This window comes from Canis lupus, chromosome 3 (assembly GCF_011100685.1).
Source record: "Canis lupus familiaris isolate Mischka breed German Shepherd chromosome 3, alternate assembly UU_Cfam_GSD_1.0, whole genome shotgun sequence".
Taxonomy (NCBI): domain Eukaryota; kingdom Metazoa; phylum Chordata; class Mammalia; order Carnivora; family Canidae; genus Canis; species Canis lupus.
Genome location: NC_049224.1, coordinates 73,154,088 through 73,181,737, shown reverse-complemented (window position 1 = coordinate 73,181,737; position 27,650 = coordinate 73,154,088). Strand labels below are relative to the sequence as shown.

Genomic DNA, 27,650 nt, shown 5'->3' with positions numbered 1-27,650 from the left:
AAGATGAAGAAAAAGAAGCTCAGAAATATTGAGTAACTTACTAACAGTCAAAACGGTAGTAAATGGCATACTGAAATTCAAACCTAAGACTGTCTCAAATGCTCAATGAGTAAGCTTCCTGGAAAATCTTGACATTCAAGTCATAGGGAGGGGTGCTAGAGCATAAAATAGCAACCAGAGCTCATGCTATGCCAAATATGTGATCCTTCTCTAGAACTAAGGTACAGAAACTCAAAACCTAAAGTCCAAAAGGAAAGCAAACCTATACAGCATATATCCTAATGCTATTGCTCATGCTTTCTCACTCACTATAGCATCATCTATATATGCATTAATCCACAGTATGTGTCTATTGTTATTCCTTGCTCAAAGTATTAGATCTCCATTCCCACAAATTCTGTTACTGAGTAATGCTCAAGTATTAAGAAGTGACTGTCATTTAGAAAAAAAGGAAGTGGTAGTATATACACATAAGCAGGGACACAGCTCTATGTAGCTCTCAGAATGAAAGCTACATAAAATGACAGAAACTAAATTTTATATTTGTGTATTTCTTTATTCTTTTCTTCTATTCTAGAATGAAACTATCAGGAAAAAAGGAATGTGATACTAGAAGGTATATATAACTAGTACCAGTAGCCCTTAGGGAGAAAGACTAAATGATATAGATATTCTGAAAAATAGCAAAAACTTTACAAACAGTAGTCATTTTCCTGAGTGTTTAAAGGGTATTATAAATCCTATTTTTAGACGAAAGAATATGTAGATAAGTTAAATAATATGCTCAGAATACACAAAGCTAATGTAAAAGCCAGAAAATATATTACTGTGAAAAATTCACCAAAGAAAATAAAGAATATGAATAGCAGAAATCTTTTCTTCCAGAATAGAGTTCTATTAGCTATTCCATGGACCATTACTTAAAATATCCTCAGAATAATTTCCCTTCCAAAAAGCACCATTACCATGCTCTTTCCAGGGCAACTGCTGTGCTCATCTCTACTTTCCTGGTTGCTAAAATCAGGAGTGCTGATTGGCTATACTGCATGGCTGTGGTATTCATCCTGAGATATTTTGGTTACAAACATCTGTTTTGCATATACTTTTTGGATTTGGAAACTTAGATATTTATGGTCTGACAAATAGTAGGAATTCATGTTACTGCCATTTTTTCAAAGTCAAGCTCAATTTCTGTTTTCTTAGACCAAAAACACCACTTGATTATTCTTTCTCAAGGTCATTTGTTGAGCAGTACTAAGTTTGTACTGGCTCTTCCGGCAAACAATGGAATGTATAGAAAGAACACTATTTAGGACCTATGAGATCTAGACTCTACCTGCAGCTCAGCCACAATCACCAGCTATAAAATACTGGACAAGAAACCTTAAAATTCAGTGTCTTTATCTGTAAAATGAAGTGGTTAAACCAACTCTTTAGGGATCCCTGGGTGGTGCAGCGGTTTGGCGCCTGCCTTTGGCCCAGGGCGCGATCCTGGAGACCCGGGATCGAATCCCACGTCGGGCTCCTGGTGCATGGAGCCCGCTTCTCCTTCTGCCCGTGTCTCTGCCTCTCTCTCTCTCTCTCTCTCTGTGTGACTATCATAAATAAAAAAAAAAAAAATTAAAAAAATAATAAACCAACTCTTTATTTGTAAAATGAAGTGGTTAAACCAACTCTCTTTCTTTTTAAAGATTTTATTTATCTGAGAGAGCGAGAACAAGTGAGCCCACATGTGCAAGCCAGAAGAGGAGCAAAGAGAGGAGAAAGAATCTCCAGCAGACCCTAGTTGAGCATGGAATCTGATGAAAGGCTCCATCTCATAACTCTGAGATTGTGACCTGAGCTGAAATCAAGAGTTGGGTGTTTAATCAACTGAGTCACCCAGGAGCCTCTAAACCAAGTATTTCTAAGGTCCTTTAAAGATATTTCTTTTTTTTAATATATTTTTTTAAGATTTTATTTATTTATTAATGAAAGAGAAAGAGAGAGAGAGAAAGAGAGAGAGAGAGAGAGGGGCAGAGACACAGGCAGAGGGAGAAGCAGGCTCCATGCAGGGAGCCCACGTGGGACTTGATCCCGGCTCTCCAGGATCAGGCCCTGGGCTGAAGGTGGCGCTAAACCGCTGATTCACCTGAGCTGCCCAAAGATATTTCATTCTAGGATCCAATTATATTAGCAGATACTCTGCAGGACACAGTATCCTGAAACTATAATTCTAAATGCCAAAGAAATTAATGAAATCTTTAAACATTTGCAGCAAACTACTCAACTCAAAAGTACAAAGGCTGAGGAAGTCTGGGCACGCGGCATATCCTTATCCCTAGGACCAAGAGGAGTCCACTGTTCTCTTCCCTAAATTAGCTTCTCCTCAGCTCTTCCTAATTCCAGGTCTTTTTAGATCTACTTAGGTACTTAATATCCCTAGAATGAATAAAAAATACCTATTCCATGCTCTCAGACCACGTTGTATATACATCTATTATAGCCCTTATCCCTTTATCACATAAATAATTATGACACTATTTCTTTCTACAACAAAACTATACATAAATATCTGAAATAATTTTCTTTTCTCTTATTCTTTCTTTTCATTCATTCATCTCTTATGTAAGCCTGGTCCCAAACATAGCAGTTACGACATACGTGTAATACCACAGAAATACAATTTATTTAAGTCCTAAAGGGCAGCACAGGGCCAGGTATTAGGATATATATACACACATACACATGCAAAATCTTCTAACAACCCTATGAAGTCTTTAACATTTAAACATAAGAAAAATGAGGCTGCAAAATATTGAAGAACTTACTAAAGGTCACACTGGTAGTAAATGGTATAGCTGAAATTCAAACACAAAACTCTCATAAAATGCTGAATAAATGAATGGATCAAGTTTTCCTTCCTGGTATTTTCAACGAATATTGGTTTTCTATAAAATAAAGAATCCAGGAATAGAATGTAGACAAAAGCCTAAAAAGGGATTATCTCATCTATAAATGCATATATGGTGATATAACCATTACTAATTTTTTGACAAGGTTTACTTCCATGTTAACACATGAGTGAAGAAAATGCATACATACATAAAGATTTAGAAAATTCTATTTACTTAACAACTGTCTACTAAATACAAACATACTGTCTTTCTCAATTCCTAGCAGCAACCTCCCTGGCTTAGTTCTCTAGGGGTTTTCCTGGAATGTGGCTAAACAGTGGTAAGAGAACTAAGCTGACCACAGATATACTCCTGGGTAATTTAGGGTACACTAAATTGTTAAATAACACAAATAATTTATGCATAGCAGACTTTAGTGAAATATAAATTTCAACAAGCAAAGCTAAAAGAACACATGTAGAAGTATCATTTACTAACCACACAAACATCTGCTTGTTTGCATGAACAGGTTGGGCTGATTAGTAACTCCAGCTGAGACCGCAATTTCTCATCATCACCAAGGACCTGGTTAAATTTCTTCACAAAATCTTGTGCTTTCCCAGGGTCAGGCAAATTCTCTATAAAATTGAAAGAGAATCAGTATTATAAAAGAAAAACTACTAAACTAAAAGTAAGCTTTCTAAAAAATAATATTGAGCTATCAAAAGACATCAGCTTAATTGGTTCTCAGAAATAAAATTAAGAGGATTATTTTCTCTTACTTGGTATTAAATTGATAGTTCCAGTGTGTAAATTATTTGTTTTGATGTTTACACACACACGCACACACAAAGAGAGTGAATAAACAAACTCACTTGCTATGGTCATCAGTTTTCCAAACATGGCAGAACAGTTAGCCTCTGACTGAAATTTAAAACAAAAACAAAAGAAGTCAAATGTGCTACCAAATTTCTGTAAGAAAATCCAAAATTACACATTTAAAGCAAAACAAAACAAAACAAAAAAACAAAAAACATCACAAACCAGCCACAAGAAAATTTACATCCTAAATTGATAACAAAGAATTATGGAGTAGCTAGTTACAATAAGCAGAAGGAAAGGTGAGGTCAGAAGGAAGTTCTTTAAAAACTAAAAAAGAGTACATAACTTCCATAGGAAAAACATTTTGCCAGAAGATTGAAGATAATCAAAACAATTATCATATCAAAATTATTGTGAAACCATACATCAAAGAAAATTAAAAATGTGAAGAGTAGAGAAAAATTTCTTCCTGAATAGTTCTATTAACTATTTTGTGGCCTATTACTTGAGAATATCACCTCGCTTCCAAAAAGTAATTCCATACAGTCCAACACAACAAAGTATTACTTTATTACTAAATTTGTATGGAATTTTAGTAATTTGAATCAGAAATTGGTAAACTATGGTCCTATGGACCATCTGTTTTTGTTAAAGGTTTGCTGAAACACAGTCACATTCATTCATTTACAGATTGTCTATGACTGCTTTTGTAATTTTATAAAGGCAGACTTGAGCATTTCACCAGAGACTTTATGGCTAGGAAAGCCTAGATTTTTACAATCTGATCATTTACAAAAAAAGTTTGCCAACCCTTGCTTTAGCATCAATAGACCCTTGAAGGGTCTCTAAGATTCCTTAGTTAAGAACATCTCTTCTAGCAAACACATTTAGAAGTATATTAGAAAGTATACTAAGAAATTATACAAGTTTCTTTCCCTCATCTTCCAGAAGACTTTTTTTTGTTAATTTGACTTTGCCATATTTATAAGATTGGTACCTGATGTGATACTGACTCTACACTGAAGGACCCAAAATCATGGAGTAAAAAAAAAAAAAATCATGATTTCTCATAACATTTTATCTTGAGGTTTAATTATAATTATTTGAAAATTAATGAACAATGTATAAATTCTTAGTATCTAAAATGATAAACTAGAAACTATCATTTCTTTGTTCATGCTACAAAGTAAGATTTTGTTATATTCTCTACAGTGAAAATTTAGCTTGGAAAACTACAGAAATTATGCATTACTGACATTTGGAAAACAGAATAGTTTTTACCTGCTTCATAATAGGTACAGAAAAACTGAATAATGACATAACAAACTATTAATTTAAACAAATCTTGAACCTACTGTAGGTTGCTTGTGCAAATCCAAGAGTTCTCGTACATGACTTCGAAGCATGTTCTGACATTTCCACATTTCATTGAGAGCTCTGTTAATAAAGTTATAAATATGAAAAAAATACGTAATATAACAATTCTGGTAATTATTCAACTTTACTACTTTTCTTGTTGCATGGTATATATCTATACCATGCTTCTACATCTACCTAAAATTTTAAACACCAGTACTGGTATTTATTTATAGGATTAAGTAAGGCAGGTTAGTTTAAAATGGTAAATAAAAGGATTCTTATGAGAAAAAATATTTGAGAAGTTTAGAAAGATGAAGAGGATCTTTCTAGGTAAATGAAGGGACTGAAAAGACCTTTTTTGTTTGTTTGTTTGTTTTTTAAAGATTTTATTTATGTATTTGAAAGAGAGTGGGAGCAAGTGAGCACAAGCTGGGGGTAGTGGCAAAAGGAGAGGGAGAAGCAGACTCCCCACTGAGCAGGAAGCCAGACCTGGAGCTCCAACTCAGGACCCAGAGCCAAAGACAGAGGCATAACCGACTAAGGCACCCAGGCGCCCAGGGACTAAAAGACATTCTAAGCAGAATCAGAATGTTATAGTACCAAAAAAGATAAAATGTCATCAAAATGGTTGGGATAGAAAACATTTATTTATTTATTTATTTATTTATTTATTTATTTATTTATTATTTATTTATTTATTTATGATTATTTATTCATGAGAGACACATACACACAGAGCCAGAGACACAGTGGGAGAAGCAGGCTCCATGCAGGAAGCCCGACGCGGGACCCGATCTCAGGTCTTCAGGATTACACCCTGGGCCGAAGGCGGCGCTAAACCACTGAGCCACCAGGGCTGCCCGGGCTAGAAAACTTTAAAAAATTTTTTATAGATTTGAAGCACAAAGTATGAATGAAGTAGCACCAGGAAGCTGGAACATACTATAGAAAAGAATCAGATCATAAAGGCATTTTCATGGCAGGCTAAGAGATACTTATGCATAAAGAGCTGCAGAAATGAACTTCTTAGAAATGATGAGATTCAAGACACCAAATTTAACTTGAGTGTCCTTATTCTTCTAGCTTCCTTTCTCTCCATGAAAGCAGATTTTCTTCTTTCACAAACCCAGTCCATAATTCCAGGTGCCCAGAAGGATCTCTGAGACATTAGTCTATATTAGAGTATTATTTGCCAATATTTTGAAATATAAAGAGACCAAAACTTTAGGCCAGGGATTTACTACCCAGGGTGAGCATTAGGAATCATTTGTACATTAAAAAAAAAAAAAAAAAAAAAAAAAAAGGCTAATGGCTCCTAATGTAATACACTAATGTTATAACATAACCTCTGTAGAATTTCTGCTGAAAATGCATAATCTCAGTCGAATAATGAGGAAACCATGGATGAAACCAAATCAAGGGACTATTCTACAAAACTAGACTGGACCATGCATACTCTTCCCTGATCATCAAAGTTATCAAAGACAAAGAAAGACCAAGGAATAGCTCCAAATTAAGAAACTAGTGACCTGACAACCAAATATGCAATCTGCAATCCTAAAAAGGGGGGAAAAATCCCCATAAAGCACATTATTGGAACAACTGAGGAAACTTAAATACACATTAGGTTAGACAGTTATAGCGATGTTAAACCTCTGGATTTTGATAAGAGTTACATAAGAAAATATCCTTGTTCTTAGGGAATATACACTGAAATATTTAGAGCTAAAGGGATCTAATGTCTGCAAATTACCCTCAAATGGCTCAGAAGAAAATATTTATGTAGAGATAAAGAAAAAGTATATGCAAATCGCAAATGATAGCGCATATGATGAATCAGGATAAAAGGGATATCATAATGTTTTGTACTATTCCCACAACTTTTCTCTAAGTTTGAAATTATATGGAAGTTAAAAGACAAATACATAAGATATACAAATATTATAAGTATAATAATACACACATACACACAAGCTGAGGTTCTTTTCAGAAGAATCAGAATTTTCAACAACAGAACATGTTTACTTTTTAAAAAGCTTTATTACTGTGGAGGACCATCCTAGCAAGCCTTGGACAGCTGAAGTTTATGCCAATTGCCTGATCAAAAATATTAACAGCGCCTTTCAGTTTAAAAAATATCCCAGTTCAAATAACCAATCATGTGGTCATTCTACATAGAGGTGATTTTGATATGCTTTCCTAAAAAAGAAGCAGTATTAAGTTCTTAGAATTAGTACTGTAAAGCTCCAATAGTGTAATTTAGATCCCCTTCAACAGGTAGGGGAGTAATTTTGATATGGGGATTTCTTTGAATCCCTGAAACTATATTACCAACCCAGTTTCTAAATATGTCTACACATTTGGGAATATTTTTTGCTTTTAATTTATCTGAACTTATAAAATGTTTCTCTATAATATTTATCTGAAGCTCTCTTTTTTGTCTTAAAAGAGTGTGCACAAGTGTGCGAGGGTAGGGCACAGAGGGAGACAAAGAATTGTAAGCAAGCTCTACACCCAGCATGGAGTCCTACCCAGGGCTGGATCTCATGACCCTGAGTATCATGATCTGAGCCAAAACCAAGAGTTGGATACTTAACTGAGATACCCCTGAGGTTCTTGATTCAACCAGAAGAAGCAACAACCCTATCAATAATTAGATAAGGTGAAGTCGTTTTTACAAAATTGTTAACTCCAATCATTTAAAAAGTAACTTACTTAAAAAAATAATAATGAAATAAAATAAATAAAAAGTAACTTACTTGACAGCATTTGGATCCAAACTAGCGTATAAATAATACAAGCATTTCATTCTCTCTTCTGTTTCCAGGTTGTGGGGGACAAGATACTGAGCAAAGATTTTCTCTACCAACAGTCTATCAAACAAAAAATTCCAGTAACATAATTATTGTTTTTCAGAAGGAACAGCCCATTTATATTTGTATGTGTACAAATACAAAGGAAAAGATTAATAGGTGACCAGACCCTTGCCTTCAAGTATGGTTTTTATTTGGTGGTGGTTGTTTTCTTGAGAAAACTCTATTCTCAACATGGGGCTTGAACTCACGAAATTAAGAGTTGCATGCTCTACTGACTAAGACAGGCAGGAACCCTGCAGTACAGTTATTTTTAAAGCTGGAGCAATGGTTGCTATTTGTGGCTTTACTTTTTAATTTGTCAGTATGGGACATTTGTTCTACAAGGGTTATATGTTATTACTAAACACAGGGTGCTAGGCTGTTCCAGCTATTCTTCACCAGTCCTGAGATACAGGAAATTACTTAACACTACATATAAAGCTATGATCAAGAACAGCTAATTCTCAAAAACAAAACAAAACCCCAACAACACACAAAAACAAACAAAACACTAATTTCTTCCAATTACAGTCCAATTCTTTTCTCATGTTGTCATTTAAAAAGAAAAAAAAAATCAAGGGGATCTCCCTTCATATTACTTCCTGAAAATTTAGCTTTTCCTGTGTATATCTGATCTCCACTCCACAGTCTAAATCCCTTATTGATACTGGAATAACCTTCTTGCTAAGCTAATATTTATTATTCAATATCACTAGAATGAGACAATATAAGAAATCCTCATTAATCAATGAAATACACAGCCAGTGATACTAATCAAATTCTATAAAACATTGCAAAGTATTTTGCAAAAACTAAAATCATTACAACCCAATACAGAATTATAAGTAACATTAAAAAACTGAAAACAATATAAGTCCTTATCAGAAGAAAAAAAAATTTGTAACTAAGTATGGGGATGGATGTTAAGTTGACATACCCTGGTGATCTTTTCCAAGTATATACAAATACAGAATCATTACGTTGCATACCTAAAACCAATGTAATATTATATGTCGACTATACCTTCAGCATCATTATGTTGCATACCTGAAACTAATGTAATGTTATATGTCGACTATACCTCAATAAAAAAACATCACTGCCTCTATTGATACCTACAGTGTTGCAAAAAAGCAAAAATAATAACTAACAGTTACTGAATAGTCCCATATCGCCAGGCATTGGACTAGGAACATTTAGGTTCATTTTTTTAATTTAATACACGTAAGGGAAGGGAAGCTTGTAAGGGAAGCTTTATTATTACATTTTAGATAAAACTAAGATGCACAAGAAGTCAGCTGTGCAGAAGCACATGTCTAATAAGGGGCAGAATGAATATCTGGTCTCTGGTCTGCCTCCAAAGCCCATAGATATTTCACTAATTATGCTACTTAACAATTTCTGCCAGAGTCTTATTTAAACATAGTATGTATAAATACATAGAAAATGATTTCTTAATCTAGAAATAATTTAATAATTAAGAAGTAAATTGTTTAAAAAATAAAAGCACTTTTATATTCGACCATTCTACCAATATGTCAGACTCACTTGTCATCGATGCTATTTTGATAATAAATATGCAAAAGTTTGTCCTTTATCCAGCTGACTTTCTCTGCAGCTTCCTTTCCTGCTTCACCATGAAGACAGTATTTCTTATAGAGCTGAGCCAGACCCATCATAGCTTCTTTTCTTACTCGCCACTAAAAAGTATAAAGTTCATTGGATAAGTGAGATACCAAACTTCAGTATAATAGTCTGCAAAAATTGACATTTCTTCACTAGGCTATATAAGCAGACTTATACATACATAAACTGGCATAATATTTATTTTCTTAAGAAGCAACATATTGCTTTATCAATAACTTTGAATACATTCCTATTTATAAATCAGACTATTTTAAAAATTGTCTAAATACTAACTCACCAATTTTTTATTTCCCTCATAGCCAAGCAATCAGTAGTAGATCTTAGAGATGATTTCATTAGATTCCGTCTAAAAAACTTTGCCCAAGTTTTAGCAGTGATGAAATGGTAAAGAAGAAAGTGTGTGATTTACTCTGTAACCAAAAGCCCTACCATCTGTAATGTTTTATCCTAATTACATTCCTTTTGATATTAACTTAGAATAAGAATAGAATTTAGTATCAAGATCCTAGAATTAGGGCAGCCCGAGTGGCTCAGCGGTTTAGCGCCGCCTTCAGCCCAGGGCGTGATCCTGGAGACCCGGGATCGAGTCCCACATCAGGCTCTCTGCATGGAGCCTGCTTCTCCCTCTGCCTATGTCTCTGCCTCTCTCTCTTTCTGTGTCTCTCATGAATAAATTAAATCTTTAAAAAAAATTAAAAAAAAAAAGATCCTAGAATTACAAAGTTGGAAAGCACGTAATGATTATTATTTTTTTAAGATTTTATTTATTTATTCATTCATGAGAGATAGAGAGAGAGAGAGAGAGAGAGAGAGAGGCAGAGACACAGGCAGAGGGACAAGCAGGTTCCATGCAGGGAGCCTGACGTGGGATTCGATCCTGGGTCTCCAGGATCACACCCTGGGCTGAAGGCAGCACTAAACCGCTGAGCCACTCAGGCTACCCTAATGATTATTTTTTTTGTATGAGTTGACTTATTTATTTGAGAGAGAAGCATGAATTAAAAAAGAGAGAGGATGGTCAGAGGGAAAAGCAGACTCCCAGCTGAGGTGGAGAGCCAGGGCTGAATCCTGTGACTCCTGGATCATGACCTGAGCCAAAGGCAGACGCTTAATCAACTGAGCCACCCAGGCGCCTCCTTAGTGATCATTTTAAGTGGACCTTACTTTATAGATTAAAGGGGCAAATGATTTACCTAGCCACATACTAGTTAGTGGAAGAAGACTCTTTGGGACTTCTAAAGACTGGAAGAGTTTACTAGGAGGAAAGAAAGGTGGCAGGAGGAAGGCAGGAAAAAAACGAGACCATAAAAACCTACAGTTAGAACCATGACAGTGAGACAGAAATAAAAAATAACCAAGAAAAATATTTGTCTCAATAACAAATCAGAGTATACAATCTTTTGTTTATTTACATTAATATAACTTTATAATTTTTTGTATAATTTCCTCTTAGGCAAGATGAATGAAACTATGAAACTTTGAATGAATGAAACAAATGAAACTTTGTTCCTATATAACAGGTAACAGATGCTGTTTGACATTTCTCACATGAAACCAAAAAATGTAAGCAATGCAATCTAAGATTAAGTCCTGTCCCCATATTTTATACAGGAGAAACAAATTTCAGAAAGGCTATACCTAAGATCATCTAATTTATTACACCAAAATCTGGGACCTAAAATGTCCAGTAGATGCTATTTATGACCACATCATGCAGCCTCAGGAAGACTCATGTATTCAACTATTTCAGAAACTATAAACAAACATAAGCAGAATCAGGAGTGAAATGTTTCTAAAAGGAGGAAATAACACAAAAGGTAAAATCTTAAATCAAGTGTGTGTATGGAGGTGGGGGCAGGCAGGGGGGTTACCAGCTAACCATTAGGTAGAGCATCATTTCATTTAAATTAAACGTTTATTTTTTTTAAATTTTTTAAATTTTTTAAATTTTTATTTATTTATGAGTCAGAGAGAGAGAGAGAGAGAGAGAGAGAGAGAGAGAGAGAGAGAGAGAGAGGCAGAGATACAGGCAGAGGGAGAAGCAGGCTCCATGAACCGGGAGCCTGATGTGGGATTCGATCCCAGGTCTCCAGGATCGCGCCCTGGGCCAAAGGCAGGCGCCAAACCGCTGCGCCACCCAAGGATCCCCTAAATTAAACTTTTAAATTTAAATAATTTAAATTATTAAAGTCAAGAGGAAAAACTTGTTCAAAGTTATAATTACTGATACAGCTGAACATATTAAACACTGCTCATTTGACGCTATCTGCCTCCGCTAACAAAATAGTTATTAGACTTAAAAACTATCTCTTGCTATATTTTATAACCAAGAAATACAGTTTTATTCTGAGACTATTGGTAAACGACACTAGTTTTAGGAGGACAGTGTGTTTTCAACCTATACCTCAAATAAAACAGCACACTACAAAGGTAACTTTTGTTGAAGATGTTAATACAAAGCATGTCTAATCAGCCTGCCTTGCATGTTCTCTTGCTTACAGTTGACACTATTCCTTAGCAACTGCTTTTGTTGTTCTCAGTATTACTCTTCCTTTTCAACTCATGTTTTTAACTAACCACAGAAAGGAAATCACACAAAAAAGTAAATGAGCATACATTCTGCCCTTAGCTGGGCAAGGAAATATAGAAATATCACTTTCATATAAAGTATGATATTCTTTTAGTTCAATGAATGACAGATCCAGCTAAGTATATACAACATGATCACTTTTGAAAATGCTAACTATAAGAAAAAAACATAGGTGATCAATCTTTTGAAATTCATCATATAAGTGAAAAGGTAAAATAAAACTTTTGAAATAATTTTACTTATTTAGCACTTTAAATTTAGTAAATTACAAAAGAATAAAATTCCTCAGATCTTACCCGTTTATCCAGTGTTCTTTCTCTTACAAAGCCAAGTAGTTGATCATTTACTAAGGCAAGGTCTCTTTTGGCAGCTGTTATTATAGTAACAATGACATCATGACGAATAGCCTCTTCGGGATCATGGGATCTAACTTTCAAATATTCTGTAAGAAGAGAAAAAAAAAACTAAAGCTAAATGTTAGCTATGATATTTGTCATGTTCAGAATGACAGAAAAGACTAATGCTTTAGGCTTCTATCCATAGTGAAACAATGTTTGTAAAAAGTGGCATGAATTAAAATCATTTTTGAGGTGGCAATACCCTATATAATCAATCACAAAATAAACTATACCTCATTATTTGGTACTGAAGAGTCATATATATATATATATTTTTAAGATATTATTCATGAGAGACACAGAGAGAGGGGCAGAGACATAGGCAGAGGGAGAAACAGGCTCCCCGTGGGGAGCCTGATGTGGGCCTCAATCCCAGGACTCTGGGCCAAAGGCAGACACTCAACAACTGAGGCATCCCAAGAGTCATACATCTTAATAAAATAATGTATTTTTACCTCAACAATTCTGGAAAAGTTAAATCACAACACATTAACTGATTTATATATTCAGAACTTAAGATACAATACAAATTAAAAGAATTAAAAGAAAAATAGTAAAAAGTGCTTATTGCAAGGTTGCTGACAGGTATATTTCTGTACATTACACAATATGAAATACAGAATAACATTCTATGATCTCTAAAAAAGATTCCTAAATAATTACAATACAAACAAAACCAAAACAAAAAGTGTTTCTTTTTTGGTAAACAATATTTTGATAAAAGCATTTATTTGCTAATACCAAATAAGCAGGTTCAAACACTCTATGTTCAAGTGCAGAGTGAGAAATTCTAGTGTACTCCAGGAGATAATCGCTTTCTGGCTTATTAAAATAGATTATGTTACTATATTTAATTACCTCATAGGTATAATGATTTGTGCCCAAACCACATGTGTACCTCTTCAAACTCTGATTTCCAAAAAATTCTAAATGATTACAGTATGTAGATTTCAAATGTAATTTTATTGTATAAATATGAAATCATTTGTTAGCCCAGCACAGATAAAAATCTGAAATAGTGCCAGAGTAAAAACCTATTCAAATACTAAATTTAGGTCAAAGGCTACATCTAAAATATATTTGTGTGATTATTCTCATATTTGTAATAAATTAGCCAGCTTACCTGTGAGATCCTTTGCTAAATCTGGGTGATTCATTAAACAGTGACTGGCAAATTTCACACTTTCTAATCTCACAGGAACATGAATGTCATTAAATCTACATGGAAAAAGTTGCTAAAGATTAGTTTTAAGGCAAAATAATCATTTTTGATTAAGGCACATAATGTAAGTGCCAATAAACAACAGTTACTGAATAGAAAGTGTGTTATCATTAGAACATTTTCAAAAACATTTACCATTCTAAAATAAATGAAAGTATATGAACACATCCCCCAATCCAAATGACACACTTCGTAGAGCCCCAAATTTAAGAGCTAATTATGATGCAAAAAATAAATATTTAAAACCTATAAAATCTACTTGAAAAAAATTTATAGAGGGAAAATGCTGGAGGAATAAGAGGTAGGAAGCAAATCATAGGAAAGGTAGAGCCAGAAGTTCAAAGATGCATGTGTCATACTGCTTTACAACAAAAAAACGTTTCATATCCTGGGATGACTTGTATTAAAGTACTCTTTTAAAGGTCGAGTATATTATAAAAATGCAATAAATATGAAACACCACATGGAGATCCAAAACTGCATATGATAAAGGTAAACTTAACTCTCAAATTTAAAATGGGCTATTCATTCATTCATTCATTCATTCATTCGAGACATAGACAGAGAGGCAGAGCCACAGGCAGAGGGAGAAACAGGCTCCCCACACGGAGCCCAATGCGGGACTCTATCCCTGATCCCGGGATCATGACCTGAGCAGAAGGCAGGCACAGAACTGTTGAGTCACCCAGGCATCCCTTATTTATTTATTTGAGAGCTAGAGTGAGTAAGAACACAAGCCAGAGATGAGGCAGAGGGAAGAGCAGACTCCTCAATAAGCAGGGAGCCTTATGTGGGGCTCGATCCCAGGACCTGAGCAGAAGGCAGCCACTTACTGACTGAACCACCAGGGGCCCCTATTATGGGCAATTTTAAAAACATTTGTTAATCACAAATAATCTGTTTTTAAATAGCAAGAATTATTTTTATTTTTGAGTTAATCTCGTAAAATAACCAGTTAAAGTCATTTAATAAATGTCTCTCTCTGGGATGCCTGGGTGGCTCAGCAGTTGAACATCTGCCTTCGGCTCAGGGCATGATCCTGGAGTCCCAGGTCCAGGTCCCATATAAGGCTCTTTGTATGGAGCCTGCTTCTCCCTCTGCCTGTATCTCTGCCTCTCTTTCTGTCAGTCATGAATAAATTAATAAAATCTTTTAAAAAAATGAATGTCTTTCTTTTTTAAAACATTCCATTTATTTGAGAGAGAAAGAGAGAGTGAGCACGAGCAGGGGGAGGGCAGAGGGAAAGGGAGAAGCAGACTCCCTGCTGAGCAGGGAGCCCACCTTGGGGCCTGCTCCTAGGATCATGATCCCTGCCAAAGACACCCACTTAACCAACTGAGCCACCCACATGCCTCAAAAATGTCTTAATAAATAAAAATTTAAAAATATCTTTTCTTTCCTATGTAAAGATAAAAATTACAATAATTTTATTTTAATAAATCTTGGATTTAGGATTTATAAATTTTCTAACAGCCAGAGAAAAATGAAAATATTACCATTTATGATCAACTAAATTACAAAGTATCAAAACACTTATTGCTAAATAATTAAGGAAAATAATACAGTGAAACATACATTATATACATTATACATTAGTAATACATTATTAGTAACACTTCAATGAATCAGAGACTGATTATTAGAAATAGCAGTGAATGTAAAATTTTGAATATAAGGAGCCTCTTATGGTTGACTTACTTTTTACTGGTAATTGTTTTGCTCTAAACATTGAGGCAATCACAAGGACAAGACCACTTCTCTGTTTATTGACAAGTACAGTTGCTTCATTCTAAGTTCCCATAAAATCAAGTTTAATTATTCAAAATAGTCAGCATTTATAGACCTTCAAAATGGTTTGTTCTGAGCAAATTAAGATGGTGTCAGAGGTTTCTCAAATATTAAAATATAATTGACAAATCTAACTTGGGATTATTATAATGAATTCACTTTAAGAGCATTTCTAAGCCCACCTTCTAAATCAGTTGAATTAAACAAGATGAATCTAAAATATTCTCCAGAAAAAATAAAACAAGACAAAATCAGAGAGGGAGACAAACCATAAGAGATTCTTGATCAAAGGAGACAAACTGAGGGTCGCTGGAGTGGAGGAAGGTAACTGAGTGACGGACATTAAGGAGGGCACATGATGTAATGAGCACTGGGTGTTATATAAGACTGATCAGTTACTGATCTCTACCTCTGAAACCAATAATACATTATTTGTTAATTAACTGGACTTAAATAAAATTTAAAAATAAAAAATAAACTTAAAAATAAAATATAAATGTTTTCCAGAATACTAACAGTAAAACTGACTTTTCATGCTTTGAAGCAAAGAAACATGTAAATGGAATGCAAGAGCAAATATGATAAATTTCAGATTTTTCAACCTTACCATCAAGTTGAATAGATTCTAATAATTCAAAGTTCTTGAGATAGAACATTAAAAGTTATCTGAATGAAGACCAATGTCATTTTCAATTTCAAAATCATACAATACCATATTAGTTCACAACATACATCATTCCATTAAATAAGCTATAGACCTAAAAAAATAAACACTAGTAAATGAATACATTACTAGACTGAAGAATGGCATGGAATGGGTCATTATATCTTCAGTTTCATGATTTAAAACTCTTTTAATTTAAAACTTTTAAGATGGAACATTCTCAATCTTGCCTATTTTTCTAATGACATTATTTTAGCACTGAAAGATTAAGAAGTGTTACATGTTAAATAATAAGCACCTTCATAAAAAATCTGATCTATAATTTGTTTTCCAAGAAAGACAGCAACACAGATACTAAAAAACACCTACCAATTAAAGTTTTGATATGTGTGATTTTAATCAAATGGACCATATCGACTGGCCTCCAAAACATAAGTTCAAATCCATGGAATTGTATGTTCTCTTACCGTCCAAGAAAACACTGCCAAAGAGGACGATTCTGTGTTGCCAAATCAGAATCTTTAGAACCAAACAATTTAGCTAAAAGTCGAACAACAGCTAATCGCTCTTCTCCATCATTGCTCTAACGAAAAAGAGAAAATAAATGAAGCCAAGGGTTTATTCATCAGATTACGAAAAACAACATAATACATTCCTGAGAAGCTATTTCATATTTCCACTTACAATGATGAGAACTTTAAAATATCATTTGCTCACATTTACTATGTGGAAATTAATGTGATTCCATGTAGACTGTTTGGTTCTTTGCTCTTATTTCACAACCCCTCCAACTGCTAATTTATGCCTACTTCACTGTTTGTTTGCAATCTATATAGACATTGTAGAAAAATGAAGATAATCATTCAATTCTTTTTTTTTAATTAATTTATTTTTTCATGATAGACATAGAGAGAGAGAGAGAGAGAGGCAGAGACACAGGAGGAGGGAGAAGCAGGCTCCACGCCGGGAGTCCGATGCGGGACTCAATCCCGGGACTCCAGGATTGCGCCCTGGGTCAAAGGCAGGCGCTAAACCACTGAGCCACCCAGGGATCCCCTAATCATTCAATTCTAACATTCCCCTAGGAGTCTCAGAAAAAAATTCTGTGAAGGACAAAGCTACAAATAACTCCCACCCTAATAAATTTTCCTCTTTTTTTTTTTTTAAGTAGGCTACATGTCCATTGTGGAGTCCAATGCATGGTGTGAACTCACACCTTGAGATGAAGACTTGAATGCTTAACCAACTGAGCCACCCAGGTACCCCCTGCCATAGTAAATTTTCTTAGCTCCAACATAAACTCTATCAGTTAAGATTTTGATACAAGAAATTTTAATCAAGGATCCCCTAACTTACTGGAGAACACAACACTGAAGAATGTCATGATTCAAGAAAACTCATTTTAATAGAAGAACAAGAATGGTAAGAAGATTTAAAAGATCAGGTAAATTGAACACTATAAAAAAATCCAAATTTAGTTTGAAGTTGTTTTTTTTTTTTTTTGATAAAGGCCTCAAATTTTCTTATCCTGAATCAAAATATGCTATGAATTGTTTCAGTTTCACTAGTGATGTCACATCTTAATATAAATTATTCTGAAACCATATGGTGTGTGAAACTTTAAAAATCACATATCACTAGCAAAATAAAGGCAGTAACAAAAAGCAATTGCTAACTTTTTCAAGGATTCATATAAAGAGTAATACCAGAATGCTAACAAAGAAATATTTATGGAAAAAGACAGCAAGTTAAAAAAACAAAGACTACAAATAGCTATGAATAGCTTATCTTTCAGGAATAGGAGTTTTGTGGGCTAAAATAGCCAAACTTATCAAACAGAGGTAAAAATGAAAATTGTCGGGCAGCCCCGGTGGTGCAGCGGTTTAGCGCTGCCTGCAGCCCGGGGTGTGATCCTGGAGGCCCAGGATCGAGTCTCGCGTCGGGCTCCTTGCATGGAACCTGCTTCTCCCTCTGCCTGTGTCTCTGCCTCTCTCTCTCTCTGTGTCTCTCATGAATAAATAAATAAAATATTAAAAAAAAATGAAAACTGTCTCAAGGTTTAACAATAATAATTACAAAAATGAATTTTTCTGACAAAGTTTTTCTCAAGTAATGAGACAACAATGTAGATTTGGACCTTTTTAGTCCAATCAACAAACCAATATGAGTTATTTTTTTTTTTTAAAGAAAAATGTCAAAAACTAAAATAAGTGGAAGTTTTCTTCTATTTACAAGTGACTATTTCAGTGGCTTAGTGATTATTTCAAATGATGTGACATTTTTAATCTATATTTTTAACTACTGAAACTGAGTAAAAACTCACCCCACCTTTTTAAAATTTAAAATATACTCCTTGAGTAAGACTGAAATATGATTATAATAATGGTAAATTGTTTTTGGTGCAAAAATCATTTGATGTCTTTGAGGTGGTGTCTCCCTCAGTTTACTTTTAGTCCACACATAGAAACCTACAAATCTAGTTCTTAATTGCTTCCCACCAACTATCATGTTTAAGGACTGAAGAGGTATGACTTTTCATACTCAGAGTCTAAGAAGAGATTAAGAGAAAATATTTTAATGCCCTATACCTAGAAATAATTTGGTATGGAAACATCTTTAGGCTGTTGTTAAAAAAAAACTTTTAATATTAAAAATAAAACAAAATCTTGTTATCCATATAATATTTTTCATGTAATAGAGTTTCTTAGCTTGATACAATGTCCTCTTATACACAATAACAAATGTTTATAATGAAGACAATATGGACAATTTTTTCCCCATTTTTTTGGAGAGGGAGGGAGGGGGAGAGGGAGACATACACTCTTAAGCAGGTCCCATGCCCAGTGTTCATGAGTGGAGGCGACAGAGGAGTGAGGGAGACAAGCATACTCCACACTGAGCACTAACTCCAATGGGGGTTGGCAACAATGAGATCATGACCTGAGCCAAAAGCAAGAGTGGGATACTTAATACCAACTGAACCACCCAGGTTCCCCCAGTATGGATAATTCCTAACCATCACGTATATATGCTGAAAGTGTCTGAAAACTGGAGTTCTAATCCTAAGTCTGTTTTAATTGTGCAACTTGGCAAAATATTTCATCTTAAGTTTTTCATCTAAAAATCAGAACTAAAAATTGGGATCCCTGGGTGGCGCAGTGGTTTGGCGCCGGCCTTTGGCCCAGGGCGCGATCCTGGAGACCCAGGATCGAATCCCACGTCGGGCTCCCGGTGCATGGAGCCTGCTTCTCCCTCTGCCTATGTCTCTGCCTCTCTCTCTCGCTCTCTCTGTGTGACTATCATAAATAAATAAAAATTTTTTAAAAAAAATCAGAACTAAAAATAAATAAATACATAAATAAATAAAAATAAAAAACAAAAATAAAAATCAGAACTATAATGTTGGTCCTAACTACACCACAGTTTGACTTAAGGATCAAATAGGATACTGGATATCAAAAACATTTCACAAAGCCTAGAATATTAAGCAAATGTAAGCTGTTATCACCCATAGTTCAACTGGGATAGGGGATTGAGGGTCAAGACTTTATGTTTTTTGGGGAGTTATAAATCCCTTACTTAGTTGGCTATACAAAATAAGATATGCCCCAAGTCATACAGTAAAACTTTTGTCCTTGATCTATACTACGGAAGATTCATATAGTTGTGACTAAGACCCTTTGAGCACTCAATCTGAAAGCTTTTGATGTTCTAAAACATACCTACCTAATAATAGTATTTAATAAAATATGTATTGTAATGGATAATGCCATTTTTCATATCTATTATTTGTGTCACTGTGTTTATCAGATATTCCATTACTAGGAGACTTAGAATTTTCACATGTAATTCTCCTATCACACCCAGATTAGAGACTGTTTACCGAAATTAAAAATGTATACCTTAACTAAATGTAAGAAGATAAATTGAACTCACATTTTATTCTTTTTAAAGAGGAAAACAATATTTATATCTTTTACAATTCTATATAAATTTTTCTCTTAAAGCTTAAAGGACTTAAAAATTATAGTCAGTCCTACCTTTAGTTTGAATTCAAGCTGCGGCATGACAGACAATAATAAATGAGGATCTATTGCAAAAAGTTCCTGAATCAGATCAAATACATGTTCTGACAAATCACTTACGGACGATCTTCCCAGCACCAGGACTTGATTGAAAAACTAAAGGAGATTTAAACAAAAATAAAATATTCATTTCACTTAAAAACGGACAGACTTTTAATAAATGTGAGTCTAAAAAAGATATAATTAGGCATTACATATACAACTGAAAGGGATGAAACAAAACAGACATTTCAACTACTAATATATAATGGAACAGTCACTAAAACAGAATAAATTTCTAAATATCTAGCTATGAATGTTACAGCGAAAAAGGTAAAAATGAATTTATTTGTTAGCTTTTTCCAAATTGAGATGGTATTTCTAGAAATCTTGACTTTCATAAAAACAAAACAGCTTTGGTACTTTAACTCATTATAAAGAATTTTATAGAGAAATTTCCTTATAACAGAAAAACTTTAAAGTCTCAATCTTTGCATTTTACTTAAGTAAAAACTTTAAAGTCTCAATCTTTTTGCATTTTACTTAAGTCTGATTAATTAGTCATGAGTGTAGTAATAAAGACTACGTAAAGGTGGGGGCTGAGTTTTTTTTTTAATACCCAGAGAAAATAAAATAACATTTAACTCAGAAGACCAATAGAATAAAAAAGTGATAATTTAAAAGAATGCTAGAAGAAACAAATATCAAAAGCCCCTCCCTGCCAACACATACACACCTAGAAAAAAGATATTTAATTTAAAAAAAAAATTAAAATGCTAAAGAGGCAGTTCTATATAACTGAGATAGTACATATTTCTGGTAGTATCATCAAACAATGTATTTCCTTTGAAAAGGAACACACATTAGAAGTTAGAAAGTATTTATACTGACTACGCAGACCCTGGAAAATTTTTTTTTTAAGTTTTAACAAGATTAAATAATGTACTTATAAAAAATGAATACCAACAGAACAATAATTCTGGAAGGATAAATGAAAGTCTATTGGCAATGATTATTTCTGAGAAGTGAGAACACGGTATTCAGAGTTGAAGAAAAGACACCATTCACAGTATATTCTTTTGTGAAAAGAAACTTTTCCTTTCACCATGCTTAAATATTAACTTAGTAACAAAAATAATACTAACACTTCATACCATTAAATTAATATACTCTCACTTAGGTTTTTTATATGTGGAAAATAATTCAACCATAGATAAATGCTACATTCACAAAGATAATCAACTGCTAAAGGAAAAAAAACTGCTAAAGGAAAACAATGAAAACTCTAAATGTAAGATACTAAGGAAATGGTTAGGTAAACTACGTATATATGTCAACTGAAAGAAACATTTATAGTCATTTATATTATAAAGAAATAATTTCAAAATATAGAAATATATATTAATACGGATAATTCAAAATTTATATAGAGTGTGAAAAAAGTTACGATGTGAGCAAATGTGCAACAGAATGAACTGTTACATTAGGAAGAATCATAAATTATTCTAGATTATTGATTTTTAAGTAGAAAAAAACCTTGAATATAGTCAAAAATGTATTTTTGTTAATATATAACTACCTAAGAAATAAAAGAGTTCAGAGGAAAGACTTAGAAAAATAAAGATACAAAAAAAGGAGAAAGTGAAAGATATCAGCATATTCAGGAGATAAAAAGAAATATAAACACAAAGGCAGCAAAAGAGGGGATGAGAGTTATAGGTAAATTTTTTTTTTTTTTTTTAGTTTTTATTTATTCATGAGAGACAGAAAGAGAGAGAGGCAGAGACACAGGCAGAGGGAGAAGTAGGCTCCATGCAGGGAGCCTGATGTGGGACTCGATCCCTGGTCTCCAGGATCAGGCCCTGGGCTGAAGGCGGTGCTAAACCGCTGAGCCACTCAGGCTGCCCCTATAGGTAAATTTTTATAAAATATCCTCTATTTTATGCCATCTAAAAATAATGTCAAAGCTTATACTTTATGCTGCTTTTGGGCACATCTGGATATATCAGTTCTTTCATGTATTTGTTTTAAATAGATGAAATCATTTATACACTAAGGAAAACTATATGTGAAAGGCCTCAATAAATACAATGGATTAAGAATTATATAATTATGGAATAAATATGAACAGAAATACATACATTGGCAATGCATGCCTCAATGGTCTGGACTGTCCTTTTCAATAAGACTTTTGCAAGGTCAAAGGACTGTTTATTTAAGTTCTGAAACACAATAAAAATACACAAAGTTACAAATGAATTCGTGAATTTATGAGACAACCATGACAGTACTATAATTTTCAAATCTACAAACCATAAAGCAAAATATATCACTGAATCCCATTCAAGGTTTTACTCGATATTCTTTAGTCAAGTGGTCTTAAAATGCAAAAGCTGCAAATACTACAACTCTAAATCAAAAACTAAAATATATTACACAGCCAAAAGCCAAACCCTATATTATGTTTAGTTTTATTAAACTGAAAATGGACCCAAGGCTTTTTGGGTTAACCAATTTGAACTGCCAATTATGCCCCCACATCTAAATGAATTTACACACATATACCCTGTCTAACCCACCATCCAAAGTACTTCATTGTCTAATCAATGTGTGATCTAAGAAAGAGTACACCTAGAAAATGTTAAGAAAAATACTTGGTCAACTAGATACTTTTGAAACCTGAATGTTATGTTTGCTCTTCAAGATTCGCAGTATACTGTAACAAATTAAAGGGTCTGAGAAAGGCCATGGAAAAGACATATTTAATTTTTAAAAACTTATTTGGAAATGGATTTCTTATTTTAAAAAGTACCTGTCAACACCTCTATACTTTGACTTTTTGGACGAAAATGAGATTTATTCACCATCATCTTGCACCTTTCCCAAAAAAGGCTAGGAAACCCTATACTCTAGGTGAGTAATCAGCAAACTTCTCTTGCAAAAACCCAGATGGTAAATATTTTAGGCTTTTTGCGTCCTATAGTTACTGCTGCAACTACACAATTCTGCTGATGAGTGTGAAATAGCCAGAGACAAAATGAAAATGAGTGTGGTTGAGTTCAAATAAATCTTTATTTACATAAACAGGTAGTGGACTAGATTTGGTCCACAAGCCATAGCTTCTTAACTTTTCTTCCATTGGCAAAAGGATAAAATTAGCTCAAAATTAAGCTTTCTATTTCCTAAAATGGTGAATTTTACCATTCTATTTCCTAAAATGGTAAATTCCTAATCATAAAAATATTTTGAATAAAAAAATACATATATATTTTCTGACTAGAATATAAACACCAAATATGTTATCTATTCCTCTAGTTTTTCCTCTCTTATTTTGCCTGACATATACGCTGCCCCCCCTTTGTCATACTCTCAAAATTTTGGCCAATTATATATTTATTTGAATTAATAAAATGCAAATAATACTTGGAGGCAGGAGAACTTCTAATTAATTGCCAGTGTAACTGGATACATTGTTCATCCATCTGATAACAGGTCACTGAACTATTAGAGGAAAAGAGCAAGAGGGTAAATATCAACAGTAAGGTAGGACTGAGTACAGCCCTGTGGTAGGGCTTGTGGAAAGCTAAGTCCTTCAGTTCCTTAGGAAGAAGTAGCAGAGAGGAACAGAAAGAAGAAACAGGGAGAAACATACAGCTGTGAATCATCTCTTTGCCTTTAAGAGTAATCATACAGTTCCAGCTTCTGCCCAAATCTTTTTCTGAAAATGTCCAAGAAAAATGGATTCTGAAAAGAAATACAATCCCTATGTTCCACCATCTGTGTTACAGAGGAGGAAATACATTTTCCTTCCCCCCAAAACCAACATAAAACCCCAACAAAACAAAACACCTAACCAAAACAGTACTCTCTCTCCTTCTAATTCCCACATTACGTATGAGTGGTGAATGTGAAGGATTTTTGTGTTCCAGGAAATCGGCAGTACTTCACTGAATGAAAATCTTCTATGATACATGTTAATAAATCTTCTAAAAACAATAGCTATAAAACTGATGTGTTATACTATTTTATTGGGGCTAGAAGTGATAGTGGGAATAATTATGTGAAATCATAAATGGTGGAAAACAATTATTTTTCATGTGTCTAGTACTATCTTTAAACATTAACCCTTAATATCTTCATATTATACAGACCTTATGTGCAGGAATGAGGTTAATAAGAATGGAGTCCAGTAATTCTTGAGTAACTCCATCACCTTCCATGATGATAGAACTCATCAAGTCTAACATGTGCATTTGTACCTTCTTATTGTGGCTATTGCTTTAAAAAAAAAAAAAAAAAAGGAAGAAGAAGAAAAGGAAATAAAATCAGGCTTACAAAAATAAAATTATACTTCCCAGTTTAAAACAACTATCTCAGATAAAGAATTTCATTTGAAGAAACCATGCCATTTAACGGCAAAGAAATTTTGACCGCTCTATTTACTTTCTCCCTCTGCTGACTATAACAACAGCTGTAAGGTATTGTTGTAAAGTATCTTACAAAACCAAAGACCTCGAAAATGAATTAAGTCACTACACAATTAGAATTCAAAGGTGAGTTAAAGTCAACCAAATGAAAACATCAACTTCAAAGGACATCTTTGCTTACATGTCCCCAGATTTTAAAAAGTGATAAAATGTTAATTAAGAAAACAAAACAAAAAAAAGTACAAGATAATGAAAGTAGACAGTTTTTCATCCTTTTTATCCTTTTAGATCTTAATACATTCCCCAAAATAAAATTATAAACACCAAAAAACCCCTCAGCTAATATAAGTAATTTCTGCTATAAAATCTTTGTCACTAGAGGTTTTAGTTCACCGATTCTGAAAATCCAAAATCGGATATAAAATGTTTACCAGAATTTCTGACTAGAAGGTTCTGAAAGTATCATTTGGATATCTCACAAAGAATTTCAAACAAATGGGGTAGCTCTGGTGGCTCAGAGGTTTAGCACCACCTTCACCCCAGGGCCTAATCCTGGAGACCTGGGATCGAGTCCCACATCAGGTTCCCTGCATGGAGCCTGCTTGTCCCTCTGCCTGTGTCTCTGCCAATCTCTCTCTCTCTCTCATAAATAAATAAAATCTTAAAAAAAAAAATCTTAAAAAAAAAGTTTAAATCAAGACAAAATTTTAACGTCACTTATGTATCTAATTAAAAAAAAATAAACCTGAAATAAAAAAATAAACCTGAAATAATGTATAAGAGACCTGTTGAGCACTTGATGATAAAATGCAGACAAAAACTTAAGTGGGTGGAAAAATTCCCACATTAGATAACCCTGTTTCTCACAACTTTTAGAAAGATACTCCCATTGCATGTCCTCTTCCAAATATCCTATTTTACCTTACTAAAAGCCAAGGTCATGAAGGATCAGCTATGTAGTGTTAGAGAGAGTGTATAAGGGGGAAAAAATAGAAATACTCAGCTTGATGCAAAAAAACTGAAGAGAGCATTTAACTCTCAGACCCAAATGTACTTGGGGATGGGAAAGAACCAAAGTGAAGAGACACAAAAACAGACTTAAAATGGTTTCCACAGGTTGCAGTTAAGATACAATAACTGAAAGGATTTATCTTCCTACCTGAAACTAAAAAACTGAAAATATATGAAATGACAGTTTTTAGACACTGAACATCATGCACATGTGGCTGAGAGAGGGAAACATTTTCCCAACTTAGTGGCTGGTAAGTTTCCCCGCTGCAGTGTGGGGAAGGAAGATCCTGACAGAACCTAGAGGCTGTATGTGGAAAGACTAGAGTTCGCAGGGCAGAATGTCAGAAGGGAGAGACCTACTAAGACAGTAGGTTTGTAAAGGGTATCCAAGTTTTCAAGTGCTCGCTTACTGATCAGCACATGCACATGAGGAAAAGTCTTGTGTTTGGGAAGGGCACCACCTGAAAGGAGCAGAAGGAATAATCCCTGGAACAAGGGTCTTAGAATAGTGCATGTTCCAACCACAGAGAATATCTCACAACTCATAGGGCATCTTGTAATCAGACTGGTAAACCCACATACCCAAGCTCAACAAGCCCCAAGCACAAGAAAAAGAAAGAAAACTCCACCATGGTCATAATTAAATTGTTTAAAACCAGTAATGAAGAGAAAATCTTCAAAGTGGGTAGAGAAAGAAAAAAAAGATAACATCATGTACAGAGGAACACAGATTAAAAATGATAAAAACTTTTCATTAGAAACAGTGAAAACCAGAAGATGGAATAACATCTTTAAAAGTACTGAAAGAGGGATCCCTGGGTGGCTCAGCGGTTTAGCGCCTGCCTTTGGCCCAGGGCGCGATCCTGGAGTCCCAGGATCGAGTCCCGCATCTGGCTCCCAGCATGAAGCCTGCTTCTCCCTCCTCATGTGTCTGGTCTCTCTCTCTTTCTATGTCTATCATAAATAAATAAATATATCTTAAAAAAAAAAAAAAGTACTGAAAGAGAAAAAAGAAAAGAAAAAAGCCTATCAACCTAGAACTTTTTTGTTTTTTTTTAAGATTTTATTTATTTATTCATGAGAGACACACAGAGAGAGGCAGAGACATAGGCAGAGGGAGAAGCAGGCTCCATGCAGGGAGCTCGATGCGAGCCAGACTCAATCTCAGGATCCTGGGATCACGACCTGAGCCAAAGGCAGACAGACAGACGCTCAGCTAAGCCACGCAGGTGCCCCTCAATCTAGAACTTTTACCATGAAAACAACCTTCAAAAATGAAAGTGGAATAAAGACATTTTTAGACACATAAAACTGAAGAATTCTATTGGCCCCAAACCTGAACTATAAAAATGTTTTGTTTTTTAATATTGTATTTATTTATTTTACAGAGAGACAGAGAGAAAGAGAGCACACGCACAAGCAGGGGGAGTAGAGAAGGGAGAGGGAGAAGCAGGCTCTCTGCTGACCTGAGCCAAAGGTAGTCACTTAACCAACCATGCCACCCAGGTGCCCCTGAACTATAGAAATATTAAAGGAAGTCCTTCAGACTGAAGAAAAAGACCATCACATAAAAACCTGCATTGACACAAAAAAATGAAGAACACCAAATATAAATCAGTGAGTTCCTCTTTCAAAAGGCAAATCTTTTTCTTATATTTATTTATTTATTTATTTATTTATTTGTTTGTTTGTTTATTTTTGCAGGTCTTTTTCTTTTGCAAATTTTTTTTTAAAGATTTATTTACTTATTTGAGAGAGCACGGGCACGATCGCGCATGAGCAGGGGAGGGGCAGAGGGAGAGGGAGAATCTTCAATAAGACTCCCTTGGGAGCAGGGAGCATAATGCAGAGCTAAACCCCAGGACCCCGAGATCATGACCTGAGCCAAAATCAAGAGCTGGCTGCTGAGTAACCCAGGTGCCCCCAA

At 34.3% G+C, this 27,650-nt stretch overlaps 1 protein-coding gene across 1 annotated transcript in view; it reads right to left on the bottom strand.

The window, feature by feature from the left end:
- Positions 1-27,650, bottom strand: part of PDS5A (PDS5 cohesin associated factor A) — a 151,360-nt gene that overhangs the window by 63,107 nt on the left and 60,603 nt on the right. The window contains 11 exon segments of the mRNA NM_001313809.1: positions 3,375-3,514; positions 3,752-3,800; positions 5,054-5,135; positions 7,817-7,930; positions 9,461-9,612; positions 12,446-12,591; positions 13,671-13,765; positions 16,689-16,804; positions 20,262-20,402; positions 22,427-22,507; positions 24,437-24,563. Of these exon segments, the coding sequence (NP_001300738.1) occupies positions 3,375-3,514; positions 3,752-3,800; positions 5,054-5,135; positions 7,817-7,930; positions 9,461-9,612; positions 12,446-12,591; positions 13,671-13,765; positions 16,689-16,804; positions 20,262-20,402; positions 22,427-22,507; positions 24,437-24,563 (1,243 nt within the window).